This window comes from Agelaius phoeniceus, chromosome 2 (assembly GCF_051311805.1).
Source record: "Agelaius phoeniceus isolate bAgePho1 chromosome 2, bAgePho1.hap1, whole genome shotgun sequence".
Lineage (NCBI taxonomy): Eukaryota > Metazoa > Chordata > Aves > Passeriformes > Icteridae > Agelaius > Agelaius phoeniceus.
Genome location: NC_135266.1, coordinates 14,878,449 through 14,902,736, shown reverse-complemented (window position 1 = coordinate 14,902,736; position 24,288 = coordinate 14,878,449). Strand labels below are relative to the sequence as shown.

The following is a 24,288-nucleotide window of genomic DNA, read 5'->3' as shown; positions in this document are numbered from 1 at the left end:
AAGAGATTTTTAACATATTTTGCAAAAGTTTGCAGCCATTTAGTGATCATGAATAACCTTTACACAACATATGAGGAAAATACAAAAGGAAAAATTTTTGGTACCTTTCTTTTCCACATTTCACATCTGTATGGTCAGTGATTCCATATTCCTCATGGAAAACTTCATACTTATTTATGTCTTGCTAGGACAGTGGAGCTGTGATGTTGTTGGAATGAATTCTAAGGGATGAATTTGTGGCAATTCTGGGGAAAAAAGTGGGGTTTGCATGAGATAGAAAGAACACATTTTCAAGCGTCAAATCAATGTATCTGATTAACTTTATTAGAAAAATGTATTTGGGTCGTTCTGAGTTTTTTTTGACTGTGTGAATGAATAGGACTTTGTTTTGTATTTCACAAAAGACAGTTTCTCATATCAGGGGTTCTTAATGATGTATGTATTTTTGTTCTTAATTATCTGGTAGATTATGTGAGGAGGTCTTTTGCTTTCTTTCTTTGGCTTATGTATCACTAATTGTGTACAAGTCTAATCATCTTTGTGATCTCTTCTGTTAAAATTAGCAAAAGCTGATATGATTGTGGACACTAAACTTAATGGTGCCATAAGGAGTGAGTGGTGTTGATGGGAGTGCATTACAGTGAAAATTTCTGTTGGTGTCCTCAGCTGACAGAACAAAAAATGTGTCTGAAATCAGTAGGGTGAAGAAGAATGAAATGACTCAGAAATATATAGGCAGAAAGGATAAATGGTGTAATAGGTGATATGTGAACAATGGCTCAAGTAAATGGGTCTCACAGCTGAGGAAATTTGTTATTTGAAATAAACATTTAGTGGTCAAGATTTAATTAATTTGACAAAATGAGAAAAGCTGTTAATACAATTGTGCAGTATGAGATCCTCAACCCCCAGCACCACTGTGGTGCAGGGCAGGAGGAATGCAAGGAATTGACAAGTTCTAAATTTGTTCAAAGGACCATGGACAAGAGCCAGAAACTTGTGGAGTTCCTTGTCAGGGAAGAGAAGGAAGCCTATTGTGAGCTACACACTTGGATGTCTTCAGTAGGTGCTGCTGCTTGTGGGGATCCTTGGGAACAGTGCTCCAGTTCAGACAGCTCCAAAGCCTTGTCTGGGTTGTGTCAGACACTCCTGCCTTGGGAGTTGCCCAATGTCAGAATGCTCAAAGCTCACCTGTGCTTTTCCTGAGCTCTGAGTTCCTCCAAGGAAATCTTTCCTTCATCTGGGTTTCTGACACAAGCTTCCACGAAGCAGGTGACTAAAGCCTATTGAGAATGCAGTCACCATAAAGTAAAGTTAGCAATTGCAAAAACCATGTCTGTTGGTCTATAATTCAAGATAATGCTGCAGATAAGTATTCATAGGTCATATTTATAGGTTACATCTCTCATCAAGAGAAATCTTTGGAACTATTAGAAGTATCTTGAAATGGTGGGAAGTTACCATAGTGAAACTGCTATTGCAATATAGGTTGATAATTTAAAATTCCTTGTGGTTTTTTGTTAGCCTGATCAGATATTCCAGACCCTCTTTAGTATTTGACTTTGAAAAACAGACCTTACTTTTATCCTTACTAGCAGGTATCTGCAATACCAAGCCATATCTCATCTGTTTTAGAAAGTTTTTTTCAGCTGGAGACAAAAGAAGCATTTTTCATTATTGTAGTTTCTAAAATGTTTATTGGAATATAATTGGTTGTCAAAAGAATACCATCAACAGTCTCTATCCTTCTAACCAGAAAGTAGAACTACTGAAAGGGATTTAAGACTAGGAAAGGTGATGATGCAAGACCTTGTTTGTCAGATAACTTTGGATACCCAGCCAGCCTCTCTCACAAACCTACAGTTGTTGGAAATAACATCAAAACAGTGACATAACTTTTATGATATTACATGTGACATAACTGTTTCACATTATATGTCACACCTACCTATATGTCAAAATGTAAATAAGATGTAGGACATCTACTTGAAATTGCGTATCTGCTTTTATATAAACAGATCACATTTACTGCTTGGTCACGTTACAAAATCTTCCTAGAATGTTCTGGTCAAACTGGTTTTCTGTTGTTTTGCAGTCCTCCAACTCTCTGAAGGCGTCCTACGAGGACTGGCTGCTGACGTACGGCCTGAGCGTCTCTCCCTTCCACCTGCGCTGGCAAACCGCGCTCTTCAACCGCCAGTTCTACAACTGGGGGAGATGGAAACCCAAATTTCTCTACTTATGGTACCAATTCAGCCTCCTTTTTCTTCTGTCAGAGTCAACAATTGAACCATGTTGGTGCCTTTCAGCATTAGAAGGGCAGTGGGTGGACATGGATATTTTAATAGGCTAATGATTAAACCAATTGGAGTGGTTGCTCTAATTGTACTGTGCCAGTATAAGTATTTATCCTCTGCTAAAATACACATAAATGTAATACAGGTTGCATATTGAGATTCTATAAAACTAGAAATCCTTAAATGGAGCAGTGGCCAGTGGAAAGTGAAACGCCCAGGCTAGATAAGTGTCCAGCCAACCTCCAGCCAGTAAGGCACTTCCCCAACCCGAAGTCAGGGCCTTGTGCCCAAGGCGATGTCAAGCCTTGCGGACGTGTGGCTGCAGTAGAGAGCTCTGAAGTCGCAGGATGAAATGAAGAGGCGACCCTCAGTTTCTTCAGGGAGGGTGGTTTTATTGGTAGGGAAACGTGCAGGTTCAGGTAGAAGGAGCTGAGGGCCCCGAGGCAGGGAAAGCCTCGGTTTTACAGAGGGTGGGAGGGGTGAAAGATAGCAAATCAGAGAGGGATACATTAAGGATTGGCATGATCGGAGAACCCATCAAACACAGTTGCGGGAGGGACCCTGGCCCCTAACCCAATCACTCGACACCCTGGCCCGAACTCTCTAGAAAAAGAGGCAGGGGTGTCGAGTGACAGGCAGGCTGCCAGGGGTGGGGAACAAGAAAGATAACCAAGACAACTGGGGAGGGGTTTGGGGATTGACACAAACTGGTAACAGGGCAGGACCTTCTGAGAGAGCAATGGGGGGAAAACTGATCAAGCATAAAACACACCACAACACTTAAACTATTTTTATGTGTGGTTTGAAGTATGCATAGTTCTGAAGAGTACAGCTATTACATGCAATACTGCACTACAGAAGTAGGTCTGAAAGCAGCTGCTCAGATCCTAGATCATTCCCAATGCTGTAGACTTAGCTCTCCCAATCACTACAGTTTACAAAGTATTCAGAGCCAGCTCTGTACCTGTAGTTAATCATTGCTCAGACATTCTGCAATGATACCTGCTCAGGAGCACCTTACTTACGTTCTGTCTTTTAGCTGCCTACACCTTTCCATGCAAAGGTTGCAGAGTGCTGGGAATGGGTAGATAAGTAGGGTGGTCTAATATGGGTGCTCTTGGATTGGTTCAGAAAACTATTTTCAGTTGCAGTTCCTAGCATTACTTTGTATCTGCTCTGAAAATATAAAATAAGTAAGGTTTGAATTTCTTTTCATTTCCTGTATTGCTACCCTCAGTGAGATAGTAATAGAAGAGAGGTCTGCTTCAGATTGGTTTCTCTAGTATGTAATGATTTTGTAATAATCAGTCTGAAATAGCTCTATATCAATTACAATTTTTAATGTGTATAATTTATTACAGTATAATGTTTCCACTAGTCTCTTTAATTAACATTACAAGTACATGTTGCTTAAAATAAGTCTACTAATTCCCAGTGAGCTTCATTAAGGCTGATAAGAGAACAGTTGAGCTGTTATGAGAGGAGGAAGGATTGGTAGTGAGGTGTATGTGCTGGATTTGCATCATGGAAGTGGTTTTTTGTTAGAAAAAAGAGTTATCACATCCTTCAGCTATAGGACAGTGTAAAATAAGAATAATAATATTAATGCTGAATAAAAATTTGTCACTAGGTCGAGTGACATGAATTGAAATTATTTTCAACATTGATTTTAATGAAAAATTGGTGAGAAGAACAATGTAGCTTAAGAAACTGATGTTAATGTGGTCTTGCGGTTGTACTTTTTAGTTGCTCTTTAATAAAGGTTCAGTCTCATTGTTCTTTAAAAAAGGTTCAGTCTCATTTATTGTTCTTTAGCCTGTTTTATTGTTTGTTAGAATGATGCAAAATATACTGCAGAAGCTTATATATAAATAAGTACATAAGCTGCCCCATAATTTGATCCAGGTCTCTAAATATGTGATGCTGTTGTGCAACATGGCCAATTATGCATTGTTAGTTAAGTTTCTATATTCTTACAAACTTATATATTCATAGCTGCAGGCAAGTTGCCTGTATTGGGTAACTGAATAAAAGTATTTGAAAATTGATCAGGATATAATTTGGATGTAAAACATTTATTAAACAAGGAGAATATAAGTTATAAGTGTTATTAGTGTATATTATCGTTGTTAGTTTCCTTTAGCATTTTCGTACTGGATTGTTGATGAATTGTGGTAGCATCAGGTAAGTTTTGCCCTGTGTTTTGTGCAGTAACTTGTGCTGTAAAGCAGAGATTTACACAGCCAGAGATGACACCCTTTTTCTCTTGGCTGTGCACTGCTGAACTCTTTGCTTCTCTGTGTAGGTTCAGTGTAGGAATGGTGTTTGGAATAGTTGCCATGTTTGGCTCTGTTATTCTGCTTGGAAAGACCCTGCTGCAAACACTGACCCAGATGCTCACCGAGGCTCCAAAAGCCCAGAATGATCGAATGCTGCAAGTTGTGGTGAGTGTTCCCTCCTCAGGTCTTTGTTTGAGAACTGTGTACAGATCTAAAGCAGCTTCTTAATGGGGTATGGGATGCTAAAATATTCCTATGCAAGAATAACCCAACTCCTGATGTTCATCTGCATGAAAATGTGCTGGTTTTTTACCAGCCTTAAAAATGGGAGAGTGGGTATAGAAAAAGGGAAAATGAAGGCCAACATGTGGAAGAGTTTATGTTAAAAAACCTCAGGAGTGGGAATTGGATAATCATTTTGAAAAGCCCTAAATTATAGTACTAAGAATAAAATTATAGTACTAAGCATATAAAACTGAGTTAAGAACTCGTTTCCTGTAAGCTGTGCAGTAGGCTCTGGTGGCCTTACAGTTTGCAGAGCTCATACATAATTGACAAGAGGAGACAAGTTCTGTTTCTTTTAATACAATAGAAAACAGCAGTGGAAAAGGAAAGAAGGGCAAAAAACTTGGTGTGATAGTAGAAGCAAAAAATTGTTAGCAAGGAGGTATTTTTTGATTCTTCAAGGACTTATGACTTAATTTACTATGTGACATTTCAAGGGCTGTTTCTGGCAGTATCAAAGTCCAATGATATATTTAATTGTTCTATGCATTTGTGGTGCTGGACAATATATTGTATGGTTTTAGAATGGAATGTATTTCACAGGCTAGGGGAGATTACAAATACTGTCTTTTTAATCTCTTCACAAGGTAGTAATGGAAGAACTGACATTGCCTTGCAACAGCTTTAACCTGGAAGGATTCCTAGTCACCTTTTTTATACCAGGAGTGCAATGTGGCCAAAATGTATGGTCATTTTCTAGAAATTCAGAAAGTGTTATGGGGTTGCTCTGCCTTCTGCTACATGGCTTAGAGCAGAGGTGTCCAGCCATGTTACTCTATTGAAGTACTCAGCTCTTCAAGTGACACATGTTGAGAATTGTGTGCAGACACAATAGACCTTCCTGTAAGCACTAAACTGACTGCATGCAGCTAGGCTGGCATGAGTGCATGAAGCCTGATTTAGCCTGTGCCATAAACACAGTGCCCTTGGATGCTGGGTCTGTTTCCCACAGGCAGAGTGAATATACAGAGTTCAGTGTGCTGGAAAAAGCAGGCAGTGAGACCTGAGGGGGAACCACTGTCCCTGCCACTGCTGTCCCCTGTCCAGAGCCTGCTCCTGAATTACCTTCAGGGGCAGACAGGAGTGGGCAGTCTGTGCATCTGGGAGGGCATGAGCTGAACATGAGACAGAAAATTTTGTAATTTACATTCCAACAGGATCTGTCCTAACATTTCTGGAGTTCCTTTACATCTTCATTTTCTGAGGTCATTGTATGGATCTGTCCACCTTTGTGACACCAGAGTAAAGTGATCATTAACAATATATTGCTCTTTGGAGAAAATAACACAGACACAAACAAAGTAAAGATGAGCCTTTGGAATTGATCTGGTGTGAACTGGAACAGTGAAAGTAGAAATGTAGGATAATGTTCACAATTTCAATGTGGACTTGTTTCCTCAGTGACTGCATCCTGGCAATATCATTGCATTCATACCAAGGATTGACTGGCTCTGAAAACAGTTTAATAGATAGGGATAAAGTAATGTCATATGTGGGGATAAGGTTACTTCTCCTAAGTTGAGTTCTTCTCTTCCTTTCGTACCTCATTCTTTCATTTTTGGATGGTCATGGTTGTATAATTCTGCCTTTAGCAAGTTTCAGTATTCTTTTTAAGGAGAATGTGCTAGTGTAAATTGACACCAAAATGAGCTTTATGTGGTTGCAAAGAGGTGAAGAATGACTTAGGAGGACCTTCCCATTAAAATCGTTTACTTGGATTTTGCTGCCTGGAAGAGAGCAAATTAGTTTTAAAAAACCCAACAAAATCCCACTTTTTCTTTGTAAACTTAATTTTACCCTGTGGCTTAAAGCTGTTTAGCCTTTACCCTCTGGGTGTGGAGAGAGGGAGAAACAGTTCTACTTATATTTTATTAAGATTTTTTTACATTTCCTGTTTTGTTCAGTCTTGTACTTGATTTAAAATACCTGTCTATAGATAACTGGGCTGTTTCTCTTCAGCTGCCCCCTCCTGTGTTGGTTACCTACTGACAAAAGTAGGAAAGAGGCAGATTAGTTACTAGCAAAAGATCTTCTTATACTAAAAGCATTTCAAGAAGGTCATAAAATACAAGACAGCATGCTTTTTAACAAAATACTGCTATTGATTGCAGAGCCCTTCATGAGAGGTAACTTCTGTTTTAGGTGAATCTTAAAATAGCTCCTTTGACGTAAAGTCTGAAAGCATCTGGTGCTGTGTTCTAGCAGGCTGTAGTCATGGTGGAATTGAGATGGCAGCTCTTGCTGCTGCCATCTGTCCTCCCACTGCAAAGGCAACACCGCTGAAGTGATGCATTAGTGCCACCAGCTGATGCTGTAATGCAAGCAATGATGTTTCAGAAATGAAGTGTGGCTGTCTTTCATACTGTGAGTACCACAGCTGAGCCAGTTAAGGTAAATTCCTTGGTCACCATCACACTGAACAGAATTTGTGAGGTGATTAACATTAATGAATCCTTTTGAAGGATTTAATTCAGCTAGATTGTCTCAACCAACTCTTGTAGAATTCTGCTACACGAGTAGGTAAATGCATATAAGTGAAGCAAGTGCAGGACTGAACAAAGGTAGAATCCAACCTACCTAGTTGGATGTGCAGCATTTTGTTTTCCGTGATGCTGGGTTTTACAGAGTTCTGTAGACAGGCCAGAAGTTTTTGCCCACAGCATCTCTTTTGTGAGGCTGGATTGCAATTCATGTTGTGTTCACATCAGTTGTTAGTGAGCATACTGGAGTGCAGCCTGTCTTAAGTAGAAAAAGCTGTAGATCTGACAGGAGAAATGTCCCAGAGCAATCCCACTGCAGCCCAGCAGCTGAGGGTGATGGAACTGAGCAGGATGAAGATCCATCAGGAGGAAGGAGGGGATGGTTCCTCATGCTTTGACTAGTGACCACTTTGAAGCTTGTCTGGAAACAACTGGTATCTCATGGCAAGCACAGTGAAGGACCTGGGAGTGGTGGGAATCCACAGCAATGGGAAGAATATGAGGGGCCTGCATATTATGTCTTAGGTAAATTAAAATAGTATACTCATTTCAAGGTGGGCTTTTTTTAAGGTTAAATTGCCATGTAGACTACCAAAACCTGAAGAATAGATGAAAATTACTTTTTTTTTTTTTTTGATGCTGTAAACTGAAATAATTTTGTGATTTTTGTAGGAAGAGAAAAGGAAGAGACTGACTGTTCAGTTGTCAACTCATTTTTGGATTTTTCATGTTCATACTTTTTGGAGTGCCTTACAATTTTTATTATTTCCTTTTGAAAGGTGGATCTTTTCTATAGCTATGTGAGTGGTGGCAGTAAATTGTAAACTAATGCACACAGTGCCAAGCCTGTTTCATTTGAATGGAAGTCTCTGTACATTTTTATAAACTTCTCGAGCTTAATATAGAGTAGGATTTGTTTGGTCAGAGCTGTGGGGAATATATAGGGCAGGGAGAGGGCTTTTGTGCCTGGAGAGCTTTTTAATGTTCTACAAAATAATATATATTTAATATACTTTAAAATACACTGAATAAGTTGGTAAAAGAGGTGCAAACTGATCATTCTGTATTGAGGACAGCCCCTGGTCTGCCATGGATGTGAAGAAGTGAGTGAGAGCAGCAAATTTAGGAGCAGAATGAATTTGGTTTTGTACCTCTTGTTTTCCTCCTGTGTTTTGTTTTGTTGTCATGCCCACATCAACAGGTGCCTGGTGTCAATTTGCCCATCAGCCAGCTGACCTATTTCTTCTCTGCAATCCTCATCAGCGGTGTGATACATGAAGTCGGCCATGGGGTGGCAGCTATTCGGTAATTTCTGTTTTGCTTTTCTGCTACTCTGACAACAAAGCCAAATATTGCAGAGCAGTTACCTAGCCGTGAATGTTGTTAGCTCTGCTTTGTTTTATCTAGAGAGTCTGTTTAGTCTGTAATTCAGAGCTTCCTTAGATTTGAAGTTCGGGTGTACAAATTAGGGATAGAGTTTTAATACAGTGTCTGTTATACAGATCATGAGATGGGACTGCTGCTGTGCAAATATAGCATCAGGTTTAAAACAGTTTTTTTTAAAGTGGCCCTGTTTTTTACACAGCAATTTAATTTCTGTGCTTGTGGCACTTGAACTCGTGCTATTGCACAGTGATACTTTAAAATAGATTTTTAATTGATTTGTTTAAACATAGCTCATGAAATATGATATGAACAGGTTGAAGCAATAACTTGGTCAAATGTAAATGTGATTTTTCCCTGTTAACCTCAATGATTCATTAGCTTTGATCAAAAATTATATTTTTAATGTCCTTAACTATGATGATTACTTCACAAAAATTATTTGACTGGTTAGTTATTACTGTTAAATGCCACTTTAGCATAAGAAGGTTAAGCAGTGATTACTGGGCTGATGATCAGGTGTCCTCCACATTTCTCCTGGGCAGCAGCATTATCTCTTCTTTGAGCATAAAGCCCTAAGTTGTTTCTCTGATTTTCCTGAGTGTAGGGAGTCATGACTGCATTTTAATCCATATATTACCTTTTTTATAACCCCAAAGGTTCTCACTCAAAGGGGTGGTTTGAGAACCTCTGTTTCATACGCTCTGCTTGTCTGTCAGCTTTCTTCCCTCAAATATTCAAAGGGAATTTTCTGTGGAGGTTGAACCTTTTGCTTATCCCATCACAGCAAGAAGCAACAAAATTTTCTTTCTAGTGCATGTTGCTGGCAGACTGCAGAGAAGCTAGGAGTTACCACAGAATCTTTTCAAGCAGAAAGGAAGAATAATTCTTGTATCTTAATCGTGTGATATCTTTATTCAAGGTCTAAAGCAAAGGCTTTGAATATTCAATTTTGTGTTATATTTTCATCAAAAAATTTTTTTCCAGCTATTTCCAGAGGAGAAATTAGTTGGTCCAATGTACATTGGCAATCAATGTTGCTACTGCTGTTTTCTGCTTGACTTTTTCATTTTCCTTCTGGCACAGGTTGGGTCTATAGTGCTGTTATTGTAAATTCTCAGGGTTTCAACTTCACTAAAAAGCTGCGCTGTGGGCAAATTTTACTATTCTGGCAAGTCACTTAGCCTTCCTGAAATCTAATACACTTTTGCCAGTGTAGCACCTTTTAGTTCATGTAATGCTTTCTAGAACTTTTTTCAGTTCTAGAAGACATTAGCTGTGAACTATAAGAGCTTAAATATTTGAGCCTTAGCTTAGTCAAGGCTCGTACCAGACAAGTCTTTTTCTTCCTTCTTGTGTGTCTTCTACCCAAGTCATGAAATTCTGAACAAGCATTAAACTGCCTATTATTAATTGGTAGCATGGCATGAGTTAACTCCACAGTATTAGTCTGAGACTTAGTTCTGAATAGTTTTGTATAATTGTCTTCTTTTTGTGTATATAGACATTAGATAGATAAATGAAAATAAGGAAAAGATTAGACCCAGTATATTGTCTAAGTAAAGATATGGGATTAGCTGATCTGTGCCTGGTTTGTCTTGGAACATGATTTTGCCATGCCTCTCTTAAGTCTCTTGTACAATTTCTAACTTCAAAAAACCTTAATGTGTTTGTTCCAAAAATTCCATTTAAAAGTAATTGCAAAACCCTTGGGAAAAATATTATCTATATAATAGTGTAAGCTACTAATATATTTAAATGGAATCGTGGAGTGTTAAGGTTTGGAAGGGCATTAGCATTTGTCCTTTTAACCTCTTGACTTGTTTTCATTTTTTCAGATGACATTTCACTCATTTTGTTGGTTTACGATGTACTCTAAGGTCCGTTTAGGAGAAACAAAATTAAAAATTCCAGAACTGTGGAAGTATGTCTTTAAAAGTAAAGCAATTGATTCTTGCAAATATTTTTCCGTAGATAGGTTTGAAACTGTTTCCTATGGGCTGCCATTTTTTACTTAACAGAACAATTACCCCAAATGTTGAAATATATGTTAACATGGAAGTTAGGCAGGTTTTTAGGAAGTATTTTATGTGTTACTGTTAACAGGAGACAGAAAAGAAGTTGAATTTGCCCTTTATGTTTTTAACAAACTTAAAAATGTATACTGCTTAGAAATGGCAACTACTGCAGAAAAGACCCTTTAGTTTAATTATCTTTGAATTACTGATAGTATAAAAAATACATTAGTTTTATAATTAAAATTTTGTCATTCTTGATGTCAAAAACTGTGTGCTTTGTAGAATCTCCGTTTTCTATTTGTTTGTTTGCAGTTACACCACTTCACTTTTCTTTTCTTCTTTTTAAGAGAACAAGTACGATTTAATGGATTTGGAATTTTTATCTTCATTGTCTATCCTGGAGCATTTGTTGACCTCTTCACAACTCACTTGCAGTTGATATCTCCTGTTCAGCAGTTAAGGATATTTTGTGCAGGTAATAGTTTGTGGTTTTTTATTAAATCTTTGCTTAGCACCATTCCAAGGCCTCATTGTGAATCTTTGATTGAGTATTTAAGGTCTAGAATGAATAAGTACCAAAGCTTCTCTCTACCTAACAGTGATCCTTCTGTTCTGGACCTGTGTTGGCATCTCAGAGAATCATTTGATCATTGTCCTTATTGAGCTACTTTCTGGGCTAGAGATGTCAGTTTCTAGGATCTTAAATGAGTGCAAAATTCCCATCTTGAAGAACTTAATTATATTCTAGATGCAATTCAGAATAGTTGTGCATAAGAAATTCCAGTTGTGTGGTTAGGGGAAAACTGTGGTTTCTGATGTTCCTCTCATTAGAAAGAGCTCTTGCACTAGGTGCAGAATTTCCTCTGTCTTTTTTGTTTGTTTCTTGTTTGGGATGTTTCTGCACATTGTATGGCCTAAGTAGCAAAACTTTGGAGCACACAAGCTGGGAAATACTGAGCCAGAATGGTGCTATGAGAAAAATGACTTCCTGTCAACACAGGTCAACATCCTTGAACAATTCACTACAGTTTTCTGCAGTAGGAACAATCTATTTTTCAAAGGTATTGTAATTTTCACTGACCTGTGAGTTGTGTACAGGTCACTGTGTTTTGATGTTGTAATCAGGAGGAAATAAAGGTTAAAACACAAACATCCAAAGAGGGTCGTAGCTTATGGCTCCAGATAACCTCCAGATGTTTTTGAATTGATGTTTTCTGAAGTCTTTGGCTACTGGGAAGTAGAGCCTCATTGCTGTGAAAAGTCAAACTGAGACTGTGTCATTCTGCCTGAACCACTTGTGTGATTATTTCTAGAGACAAGGTGGCTCCCAAAGAACTGAAATAGAGATAGAAAAGTTACCATCTCGGTTCAGTTCTTGATACTGCTGTTTTTTCTGTTGCAGGCTAACAGCCAGCCTGTTGTAATGTTTAGTTATTAACGTTGTTTCTTGATATTGTATCTAAAACATCATATAGAGGGTGGACATACAGAAGCCTTTAGCATGCATGTTTTCAGGCTTTCATGAATCAAGTAAATAATTACAAATATTGGGTTAGTAAATATATCTGTATTCCAAATACCTGAATGAACAAAAATCATTCATGTACAATAGGCTAACTTTTAGGAAGCCCTGTTTCTCAAATTAATCTGTTTCCATTTCCATCTACTGGGAACAGAACTGAAAAAAAAGGCATACTGAATTTCAAAATGGTTTGCCTACATGGATTCCTGAAACATTAGCTAGAAAAATAGAATTCTAAGCTGTAATAGAAAATAATTGTTTGCATGTTTTGATGACAAGTAAACACCTGTAATAATTTCTCATGTTTCTCAGGAAACTTGAAATAGGGGAATACAAGGCAGGAGCAAATATGTTGCAAGACTGGTCAGCATGAATGGCTTGCTTTCAGTTAGGTATAAGAAAAAAATGCATTTTTTCACAGTCCATGGTAGATATGCTTCAGAACTAGGATGTTTGATAATGATAAAACACAATATTCAGTAAACAACCAATTTCTTTTATTTGTCAGAACAGTTGAATGAACCTATTCCTGGTGTTCAGAAATTTGAATTTAGGGAGATATGCTGATATTTTTGTATAGCAGCTAAGTAACAGAGCTAGACTAGAGGCCAATACCAAATATTCTTTTTGTAGTCCAGCTATAGTCTGGAGATTAAAGATATATTTTTTGTACAGCAGATGGCATCATATGTTCAAGAATAGGAAATGAGTGTTCTTGTAAGACTTGTGATATTTATAGCATAATTCCATGCCTACTAGATAGATGAAAAGGGATTCTGCGCAGCACCTTCTTGTAATTAGTTCAAATATTTGTATTAGTTTCTGAGATAATTTTTAATACATTTCATCTTGTCTTTAACAGGACTTAAATGTTTTTGGTTTTCTTTTTTTAATTAAATAATAGTTAATAAATTATTTTAAGGTGTTTTAGGGTTGTGTAAAGTGTCTTTTCTCAGATGTAAGGAATTAGGTGTCCAAGGATGAGGCTGTTTTAGCAAGATGAAGTTGAAGGTAGACTGAGCAGTGTGCCTCTTCAGGTATTCTGATTTAGAGCATGTTTATTTTTCTGTGGATCACCTGGGATGAGTTTATAAACCTTTCTGTATTGCACACAGCAAATGGTGTCAATTTTGGTAGCAAGGCCCTTTTTTCCTAACTGTTTGAAAATATTCCTTGTCACTCTCTAGCAGTTCCATCACCTCTTATTATTATTTTAAGGGTTGGGATATTTTCAGTTTACTCTTTGTAGGTACCACACTGTTGAAAAGAATTTTGTTTCCATTTTACATTTTTTGTCTTTTGTCAAGCTGTTAAGCTGAAAAAATATTTTTAAGATAAAAAGGTTAAAACAATAAAGTTAAAATATTTGCTCACTACTTCTGGATTTGTTGCAAATAAATGTGTGTATGTGAGATAAGGAGAATGGATTACAAAAATATTTCCTCTATCTGAGTGCCTTTCCATGAGATACAATTAAAACGATAGAAAAAATTAAGAAGCATGTACCAGTGGAAATGGCACCTTAGTTCAAGGACTCCAAAAATGTTTCTCATTTCTGCAGCAATGTAAGTGTGAAAGAAGGTGAGGTGAGATGTGGAGATAGACAGGGAACATAAGTCTGCCATATGCTATGATTTCTGTGTAATATACACTGCAGGAAAGATAGGTTTAATACATTTGTGAATATATTGAATTGAATTTCTGTGCTGTAACTGCACTGTGAGTACAGAATTGAATCAAACTCCTCACAAGAGGATGAGGGAAGAAGGAAATAAAGACTCTTCAACACTGAAAAGCTTTCCTGCATTGTTCATACAAAACTGTTTGTCCGAGAACACAAACTAATGAGAAAATTTGTGTAGTGCTGAATGTGGAAAGCCACAAAGCTTTGATGATGAACACCAGCTGTGTCTTATAATAGTGGCTTATTGCTTCTTATGGAGAACCACATACTATAAAGATGGCAATTGCAAATATGTTCCCCAAAACAACGTGTCAGGAAGTGCTGCTATTTGGTTTCTTGATGGGATTTTAGGTCCATATTTTCTTGTAGAAGAAGCTATTTTTTTCAAATAATTTCCTAAATTCATTTGGCACATATGCATGTAATAATTTTAATTGAAATAATGTAGGTTACCATCATAAATACTGAATTGCAAGTAAATTTCAGACATCTTGCTCTCTAGGACAAACAGTATTTATTCAAAAATAAGCCTATTTATTGAAATCCTTAATTTCAACAGTTTATTGTGGTAGAAAGTAACACGTAATGTATTTCGTTCCACTGTCTTTTTAATATTTATGATTTAAGACAACTCTGTAGATAGAAACTGTATTTTAATAATTGATTCAGAAGCCCAGTTTCTCTTCTGGGTACAGTACCCTCTCATACTTAAAAAAGTAGTGGCACATGAAATCTTAATCTGGTGGAATGACACCTTAGAAATGGACTTACTGCTCTCCTGTCTTTTTTGATAGTATAATTCTCAGGGGCTTAAGAGTTTTCTCTAAAACTCCCTTACAAAGGGGCATTTATAGAAGCTAAAGTTTGTAATCTATGTACTCTTCTTTTATGCCTATGTTCACAAATTAACTTTTCATTTATTCTTGAGGTAATAATTTCTGGACAGTTAATTATAAGGCAGCTGTAGGATCATTTAGAAACCAGCTTTTTGTTATTAGTGTTTATTTAGAAACTTTTTTTGCCTTCTTTTTAGGGGTATGGCATAATTTTGTTCTTGGTGTTGCCAGTTTCATGGTGTTGTTTCTGCTGCCAGCCATTCTTTTCCCTTTCTATTACACGGGTGTTGGGGCACTTGTCACTGAGGTAGCAGAGGTAAGAAGGATATTTGCTGTTCCCATATTGTATGCTTTGTGATCTGAAATGTACCTGTATCTCTGATTATCACAATCAGTATTGGTCAGTGCAGCTCTTTGCAGAATCTAATATAGTGAACTTCTTGCTTAAAGTTTTCCTTTCAGTCTCATGTATCTTAGTATTAGTAAATAAAGGAACATGGTGTGAATAATAATAGACTAATTAGCATACTATAAAACTGCTGAGACATTTGAGATGAGTTTGCGGGTTTATTTCTGGTTTTAACTGTTTTTCTGTGTTGGCACAAAGCAAATCTACTGGAAATTGTGTTATCATTCAGTTACTGCTATCTTTTTTCAATGTTAAAGATTATTTTGAGCTGATTTCCTTGTTTGGTCAGCTGGAAGCAAAGTAGAGATAGATTTCTGGGATTCTGGAAAGGAATGATTTTTTTCTGATTTAATCAAATACAGCACAGTTGAACAGCAGAGCTGAAAGGATTCAATCTTTCTTGGACCTAAAAGTCAATTGATAAAACTCAGGAGAAAGTGACATTTATAATGCTTTATTACCTTTGAAAATATAGGTACACCTGCTTTCTTGAAAAGTTTAGGGTATTAAGTTACTTGAACTTAATATGTTGTGAGTTTTCTTACCATTTTGACCTACATGAAAATAATTACTCAAATTTTAAGATGTGTCCAGGACGCCTAAAGACTTCCCTTTCCTTCCCCTCCCCTTTTTTAGTGTCTTAACCTAAAGATTTCATAGTATTCAGTGAACTGTAAACTAATCCTTGTTTATCCTCCTATTGTAAAATGACTGACTTCACTGTTCTCAGGATTCTCCTGCCAATGGACCAAGAGGTCTTTTTGTGGGAGACCTTGTCACTAACCTACAAGACTGCCCAGTCTATAATGTGGAAGACTGGAATTCCTGTCTGGGAGACATTTCAGAGAAGTCACAGGTCGGCTACTGTGTAAGTGCAGCCACCCTACAGCAATTAAGCTTTCCAGCTAGAGGTATGACTTAAGGTGCTCTCCTCATTGTTTTGTATGTTAATTAATTAATATTTTAATTTAATCATGTGTTAAAGATTTTTGGATTTGGAATTTGTTGTTGGGGTCAGATTTCTTGTAAGTCAAATCTGCTGTCCTGTCTTAAGCAATTACCAATGTGCCATGCTATTTTGTGAAATCTGAAAGTGAGAGAGGGCTACACATAGCAATTTCTCTTCTCTTTCAGTCATCTTGTACAAATATCCTGTATGATCTGAATAATAATATTTGCTTCTTCAGGATATTACAGAACTTGGTTCTTAGCAGTAGTACAATTATCTCCTCTATTTTAAGTTCTGTAAAATGGATCAACTCAGTGATCTTTTGCAGATGTAAATTTCACGTTACCTCACAGCTTTGATCAGCATGACATTGCAAATTATATGATTTAACCCTATGATGTTCTTTATTATGGCCATTTCTTCAGATGTGTCTCCCTATAGGGTTTTGTGTCATTGCCCAGAAACTCAGTTTTGTCTGGATTGCCCATACTGCTTCTGGAAGTCAGTCTACTTCCTTCTGTTTCCTTTTATACTTTAGAGTGCTTGTTACTCTAAGGCTTATTCCCAAGAAACTGAAAAAAAAGAAAAAAAGAACTGAACTAGAACAATAAACAAAAATTCAGTACAACAAAAAAGAGCAGTCAAGTTAAATTAGCTGAGCATCTTGTGACATGCCCTGAAGCCCTCTAAAGTTTCTTTCATGCAAGCACTCATGGAAACTGAATTCCAGAGGTAAGGGGCTGCTGCTGAGCAAAGCCTGTGGGATGTTAGTCAGAGCTTTAAAATTGTCACTGCATTTTTCCATCATCCTGGAAATAAACAGGAGGTCAGGCAACTCGACTGTCCATGGTCTTGTAGTCTTGATGCACTACAGAATTTCTGTGACACTGAAAAAGTTGGGTGTTTTTTTTTAATTATACAAAGAAAGTGATCATATAGCTGATACTGAGATAAATATTTAAACTGGAAACTAGTGGAGTATGGGTAAGAACCTGCTTTTAGAGGTCTCTGACACTTTGGATTATGCCTCTGAAGAGGAGTGCAACTTTGGCCCACACTTTCAGCTGGGCAGGGATGGCAAGAACCAATTTTCAGATGTTGTAGGTATATATATCCTCAGATTGTGCTGTTCTCTGAAGTGCAGTTTTGGAGTCATGGGTAATAAAACTGCATATTTTGCAGATGAACTGGTCCTATTTAGATTGGAACACTAGAGGCTTAGTGCTGGAGATTCAATATTGCTTCCAAGCCTGGTTGCTGTATTGTGTTAGCAGCCCATTGTCCCCATTCTGCCTTCTAATCAGACCAGTCTGTCTGCATTTTCAGAGTCATAAGCCTCCAGCAGTGAGAACTATTCCTCTGAAATTAAATGAACTCTGTTTGGTCTTGAGCAGCTGTCATTTATCAAAAACTTGACAGTTCACAACTTGACATAAATACAGAGTATTGATAAAAATGTATATAGCAAATGGACTCCATCGAGTTGACTATAAAACAAATGGAGAGTGAACTATCTGAGTATTGAAGCTAGAGAGAAAACAATGCCCTAAGGAACTTTTTGAAATTAAAAAAAACGTGGTTTCAATGTAGTTTATAAGAATACTAATTTCATGGTCATTTGCTATTCAAAAATATATGTGGTTTCTTAGCCTCAGGGTACTTGAAAAAAGGTTTGTACGGTACAGTGCTTGCACCTGTAAGCCCCAGGCAAAAAGCTCCATGTCAGTGGATTGCAGGTTGTGCAGTGATAAATCAGCAGCCAGTATCACAGGCTCGATCTGCCTGGGAAGGGACTGCACTTGCTGTGATACAGATCCTTACCCTGACCATTCTTCTGCATCTGTGTGTGTTTTTAAGTTGGACAGCAAGTTAGGCTAATTCATTTCAAGAGCATATATACAAAGGTTTTTACCAGACTAGTTAAATCAAGGTTTAAAACATCATTTGTTCACTGTTGCAGCCTTCAAGGCTTGGAAGGCTTTCGTGATGTAAAAAGTATGTTTTGAGTCCTGGCCATTTCCATAGCCAGCCAGTGAAATCAGTACAGTAGTAGCTAACAAATTTCTAAGCCAAATATTGGTGCAAGTTAGGGGCAATGGATATAGAAGTGTTTGGCAACTTGTAATACTCAAAATAATGCAGTGGTAGATCTCCAGTATCTCAAGGAGATTTATAAAGGTGAAAAAATCAGTATGGCACGTGACTGAAATCATGGGACATTCACATGTGGTGGTGAAGCTTTATTTGTAGTTGTGATTGAGCCTCAGCTAGACTGTGAATTAGTGTAATTCTTGAAGGCTGCAGGACAATTAATAATAGGAATAATAGTTTTACTTCATTCAGAGACTAATTTTTTCAGCAAATAATATTGATTATTTGCTCTATGCCTCTGTTCTTTAGTTTACAGAAGACTTGATGGCACAGTAGAATGTTGTAGTAACAACAGCCTCACAGACATTTGCTTTTCATACAGCAATAAGTTGGACAGCCAGCTGGTAAGTTACTTAAAATGCTGATTCTCTTTGGTAAATCTAATTTTTTTTTTATATTAACTTAATAATATTTGCCCACATCTATACAGCATACTCAAGTGTTTAAGAATATCTACAGTTTGTAATAAAGGTGTGCATGTATACAATTTTCCCAATTACAGCTCAAAAAACTACAAAATGCTAGTTACAATTTTTCCCATAATCAAACAGGAAGTCTCTGGAAGAATCATAAAAAATCTTAGACACCTCATTCCTTAAGGCAGAAAGACACCTCAGTCATTTTCAGTATTCTGGATGCACCATACTGGTGAGAAAAAACAACTTTTGAGAAGAAGTTGAAATTGCTTATTTTAGTGTTTCAGCCTTTTAAAAGTATCAGCACTACAGGGAAAGCAAAGCCCTGGACTGTCTGTTCAGTTATTTTGTCTGAAGCCAGCAGTGCTGCTCCCTAAATTTAAATAAAAACATGCAGGAGAAGGTCCTAGAGATTGCCCAGTTTCTTAAAATAAGGGCCCATACTTTAATTTTTTTTCACTATGTTGATTTTCTTGTCACATAGAAACAAAGTTTCTCAGTAGGATTTTGCCTTACTCCCTTATAAAAGGGTTTAGCAGCATTCCAGTGCCTAAAAATGTTGTGCCTACAACAAAGCTGAGGAGAGATTTTTCACAGGGGCATATAGTGATAGACAAGGGGGAATGGCTTTAAACTGAAAGAGGGCAGGTTTAGATTAGATATTAGGAAGAAATTCTTTACTGTGAGGGTGCTGAGCCACTGGCACAGGTTGCCCAGAGGAGCTGAGGATGCCCCATCCCTGGAAATGTTCAGGGCCAGGTTGGATGGAGCTCTGAGTAACCTGGTCCAGGGGAAGGTCCCTGCCCATGACTGGGGTTGGAATGGGATATCTTTAAGGTCCCCTCCAAGCCAAGCCATTCTATGATTCTATGAAAATACATCAATGTTTTTTAAAATATGTTTTCCATACTGACAGTGATGGAATATTTCTGTTGGTTCTTTACAAGCAGAAGAACACACGAATCAACTGTGTAAACTTTTCTACACATACCAGTTTGTTATTGTTCTGACTCTAGTGATAAATACCTGAAGAAATGAAAATAAATTTTTTCCAAATCTGCTGTGTTTACAGTTTCTGCAGTGGTAAATTTCCCACTCCAGGGTATTTAACCACTAAGAGCTGAACACGTTCCAGTGGTTCATTCGAAATATGGCATTGTCAGCAAGATTTGATAAATCACTATCCCATTGAGCCTGGGCATTTTTAAGCTTGTAGTTGCTACTTATGAACAAGGAAGAAATAAAAGCATCAGGAAGCTTGAGACCTTGTGACTTTCAGGTGTCTTTAGAGTGGCTTTGATTTTTGAACATTTTTTTAATGGTCTTTGCAGTGCTATGCAGCAGTTTTTGAAAGTGTGTCTTCTCCCTCATTAGAGTAGAAGGAATTTGTATCAAGGTTAATGGTGAGGGTCTGACACTCATGTGTTATGGGGAGTGCAGTGATCAGGCTGAGAAGGTAGAAATTACTTTTGCTTTTCCTCCTAAGGCAAAAAGTAGATTATGATTCCTTGCTTCTATTTTTAGAACAAAAGGAAAAGTGTCACTGAGATTTTTCCAAGAGACATGAAGGGGAAAACTAATTTCCTGTTCCCTTCTGCTGTACTGTCTTTGGCCCATGGGGAGCAAGAAAGATGTGGTCTGTCAGAGAGTGAAAGAGTGTTACAGGCAGGGGTTGGGGCACAGCAGTGCATTGAGTCCTGTGTTCATCTTAGTTGAGAATGATTTCTTAGCTACCACACACCAGATAGGTTTGTTGGTTTATTTGCTAAAACTTCATCTTGAACAGGTAAGTCACTAGGATGTTGGTACAGGCTCTGTCCATTAGAAATCACTGACCTATGTTTAGATGCTGTGATGTTTTGTTGTGCATATGTGTACTTTGCTAGAAAAAGTTTGCTTTTATTTTGGCATATGTACATACCCTGTCTTCCACACTACAAAATATGGAATTACAGGTTGAATATGCATCAGGTAGAGATTTGTCAGGATTTCACAACAAAAATCTAGGGGGAAAAATCAGATTTTAGCTCTTCGTGGGCTTATATCAGTGGGGCTTATATCAGTGAGGCATTTCTTTGCTTAAAAAGGAATCTTTTGTTCCTTTTAATTTGATGTGCTGGAAAGTAGCTTACCTTTACCTTCCATGATGATTTTGAATGCTCTTTGCAGTATGCCTGTCTGCCAGCACGAAAAGTTATTGAAGCCAGCAAAGTTTGTCGAACCAACATGGACTGCCATAAGGACTTTGTCCCAAGCTTTTGTGTGACTCCTTCTTTGGAGAACCAAACAAGGCTCATCAGGGTAAAGCATCCACCCCATATTGACATGCTCTATGTAGGACACCCTTTGCATCTTCAGTACACAGGTTGGTATCATTTATTGGAAGTTTAGCAAAAGCAATCTCTAATATAGTTTCCTTTGCCTGCCTGCTTAAACAAGGTCTTAAGAGTGCTTCTCAGTTAACTTGTTTAAAGCAGAATCCATTTCTTGTTACAGCCAATGGAGAGACATGGACTACTCAGACCTAAAATAAAATGTTCACAGTGCAATGAGTTATGAAGGTAATAGAAACCATATGTGATATGAGATGGTTGTTTTTTCAGAAAACTATGAAAGGGCTATTTCTGGAACAGATCTTATTCAGGTTAGTCATAGGAACCAGGTGCATTCATTTTCCTGGCACATAAATGTTTCAAAATGCTATTGTAAAATCTCTAGGGCACCTTGCTCCAACACCTTGCCTGGAATATTAGCATGACTGCTTAAATCACACCTAATATCCAAGTATCTGTGACAGATTCCCATGACTACTGAGCCACAAGTGTTATCACAACATAGTTTTTTCCTGATTTATTTTGTCATTTGACTGCCCTAAATTAAGTAACATATAAAATTTTAGTTCCTTTCTTTGAAGTTCACTGTGACTCTCCTTTGAGCATCTTATATAAATAAAAAGTTATTTTGCTCCTGAAGTGAGTATGGAAAGAATGAACAAATTCATCAACATCCGACTTGATAGCTTGAGTGGCATGGTGAAAATTAGCTGCAGATGGGCTTTAAGAAATTTGAAGTGTTAAATTACTGTCCCTTCCTGTGAGGAAGGTATCTGTTCCTCACAGACAGCTGAAACTCTTGAGGTGAGTTTAGAAGTACTACCTTGGAATATCTCCTTAGGAAGGCATTGTACTTTTCTGAATAAGCAATGGAATTAGGTACAAAAGAGTTTTAGAAACAGTGATGAAATCTGCTGGGGTAAATCCAATAACATTCTTGGATACCATATTTTTAATTAATCTATCAGTCTTTATTTTTCCATACTGGTAATTTGTTACTCTGTGAGTAGTTACTTATTTCAACTTTTTTTTTTATAATATACTCTAATTTAAGCCCAAAATATAATCTCTTCATTTGTTACTTCTGTCCTTATGCCATTTAAGAGGAAAAGGAAGAAAAACACACAATTTTTCACTTGTGTGTTACCAACACACACTACTGTATCTGATGATATTTATTTCAAATGCAGCAACATATTTTAAGAATAGAGTTTTATAATTATTCAGAATTCCTTTTCTTGGTCTTTAACAATACAAACTATTGGTACTGAAGATCAATTGATGTTGTTCCCTTTTCAATACATTGGAGCAATGGAGTTTTCATTGGTGTTTCCCACTGTAGTAATTCTGCATAAGAATTGAACCTGCCAGGCTTTCAGAAGTCAGAAAAGAATGTTATTGCATTTAAAGGGGTAGTTCTTCGTTAAGAAGTTATTTGTAAAAATGCTGTTTGCATACACATGTAGGAGTAGAATTTTAAAGTGATTTACCCTTGGAATTGTGTACTTAATGTATTAATTTGAAAGCTAGAAGTTTAATTTTATTACCAGCTTTGCTGCAAATGTAATCTATGCTCTTATGTTCCCTTTTGAAAAACACTAGACCAAAATGATGGGATGCTGGCTTGGGTAACAAGCAGTCTGCTGTGCCATTGCAGAGTTTCATTCCAGTGAAACAACTTCTAAATATTTCAGGCTTAGCATTGCACTGTGCAGGGATGGCTGGGGCCAACAGGTTTGGTGTGGGTTTTTGATTTCTTTTTTCCCCAAATGTGACTGATCAAAATGTGGTAACTGTTTTTTACAGTTAAAAAAAAAAGAAAATAATTTCTTCCTGTACTGTGTGAGCTTTGAAATAGGTATATGTTTTAATGAAATGCCTTATTCTGTAGTGTGATCTTTCTGCCTGCAGGAAACATTACTTTTTAGAGTGGTGCTATATTTAACATACAACATAATATGGGAGTTGTAGTACTAGTGTGTACTATGACTATACTTTCTCTAGAAATGTCACTGAAGCAATGTTTGAATAACATTCTAAAATTATGCAGGCATTATTTTCTGATTAGGCTTGTATTGATGTCATGGTAGTCCTGATTTATGGAAAAGCAGTAATTATTTCATATTTTCATTTGAAGGTAACTTCCAGATGACATAGATTTTTTTAAAAATTATATCTGTATTAGCTACTTAGAAGAAATAGTCTTAAGTTTATTTCTATTAAATTTTTCTGTTGCCTCAAATTTAAATATCCTAGCAAAAATATTTTTGTTGTTATAGAGGCGATAGATACCACTTGTTTCCAGTATTCAAAAATAGCAAAATTTTAAAGAATTATAATCCTAAATGAACTTACAGGGATGGAGATTTGGCCAAAACTAAAACAGAAGGATGATTAGGAGTGCATGTTGTTTGGGACAGACATATTAATGCTTTTAATTAGCATTCTTTCTGTAAAAAGTATCTAATGTTATCCAATATAAATTCATACTGCCAGTTCAATACACATGGTATTAAGTCTTTTAAACTCTTCCTATTGCAGGGCAGTTATGCTCTAAAGTCCCTTCCTCTGTTGCACTGTTGCTATGTAAGGTTGAAATGGAGAGCCCTGTCAGTACTGCCATGCAAATTTGCAGTGTTTCTTCTTTATTATTTATGAGGGGTTTTATTCTCTCATGTAATTTCTAATAGTGCAACATTTTTGCTTCCTTCTCTGGCCCTTGTTGGTTGGGAAGAATCTGGTGACTAAGATTTATACTAGGAATTCACACTATGTGAGGAAACATCATATCCCTGAATGTTACTCTTATCCATCACAGACCAAAACTGTAAGATTTTCTTCACAAGAAGAAGGAACTTACCTAGAGATCATTTCCTCAAGCTTGGCCAGTCTCCTACTTCTGTTGTATCCAAGTCTTTTAAAATAAAAAAGGCACTTCCTGGCTTTGGACATGTTTATGAGCAACAACAATCCATGGTGAAGGTCTTTCTGGTACAGCCTGCTCTCTCAGTATTTCCATGCTTGTTTACCCTTCTATCTGAGGATGGTCCTTCATTGCTTTTAACCCAGGTTTAAAGGATTACAGATACAGTTCTTCAGGAGACCACACGGAAGTATCTCACGCCATGCTGTCTGTCTCCTACATGGCATACATGCCCTTTCCCCAATGAAGAAGTTTTGAAAAGCTCTTTGGTCAACCTAGTCTCCAAGTCACTTCCAATTAAAATTGTGTCTGTTGTGAATTCT

At 37.1% G+C, this 24,288-nt stretch overlaps 1 protein-coding gene across 3 annotated transcripts in view; it reads left to right on the top strand.

Annotated features, from left to right (window-relative positions):
* Positions 1-24,288, top strand: part of MBTPS2 (membrane bound transcription factor peptidase, site 2) — a 41,774-nt gene that overhangs the window by 2,926 nt on the left and 14,560 nt on the right. For 2 of the 3 annotated variants that reach the window (XM_054654802.2, XM_077172408.1), the window contains exons 2-9: positions 2,096-2,244; positions 4,603-4,741; positions 8,543-8,646; positions 11,090-11,217; positions 14,982-15,100; positions 15,924-16,104; positions 18,543-18,637; positions 20,879-21,074. In XM_054654802.2, coding sequence (XP_054510777.1) covers positions 2,096-2,244; positions 4,603-4,741; positions 8,543-8,646; positions 11,090-11,217; positions 14,982-15,100; positions 15,924-16,104; positions 18,543-18,637; positions 20,879-21,074 — 1,111 coding nt within the window. Of the gene's footprint in view, positions 1-2,095; positions 2,245-4,602; positions 4,742-8,542; positions 8,647-11,089; positions 11,218-14,981; positions 15,101-15,923; positions 16,105-18,542; positions 18,638-20,878; positions 21,075-21,205; positions 21,587-24,288 lie in introns of those variants that run through there. The other variant, XM_054654804.2, reaches the window with a different exon arrangement.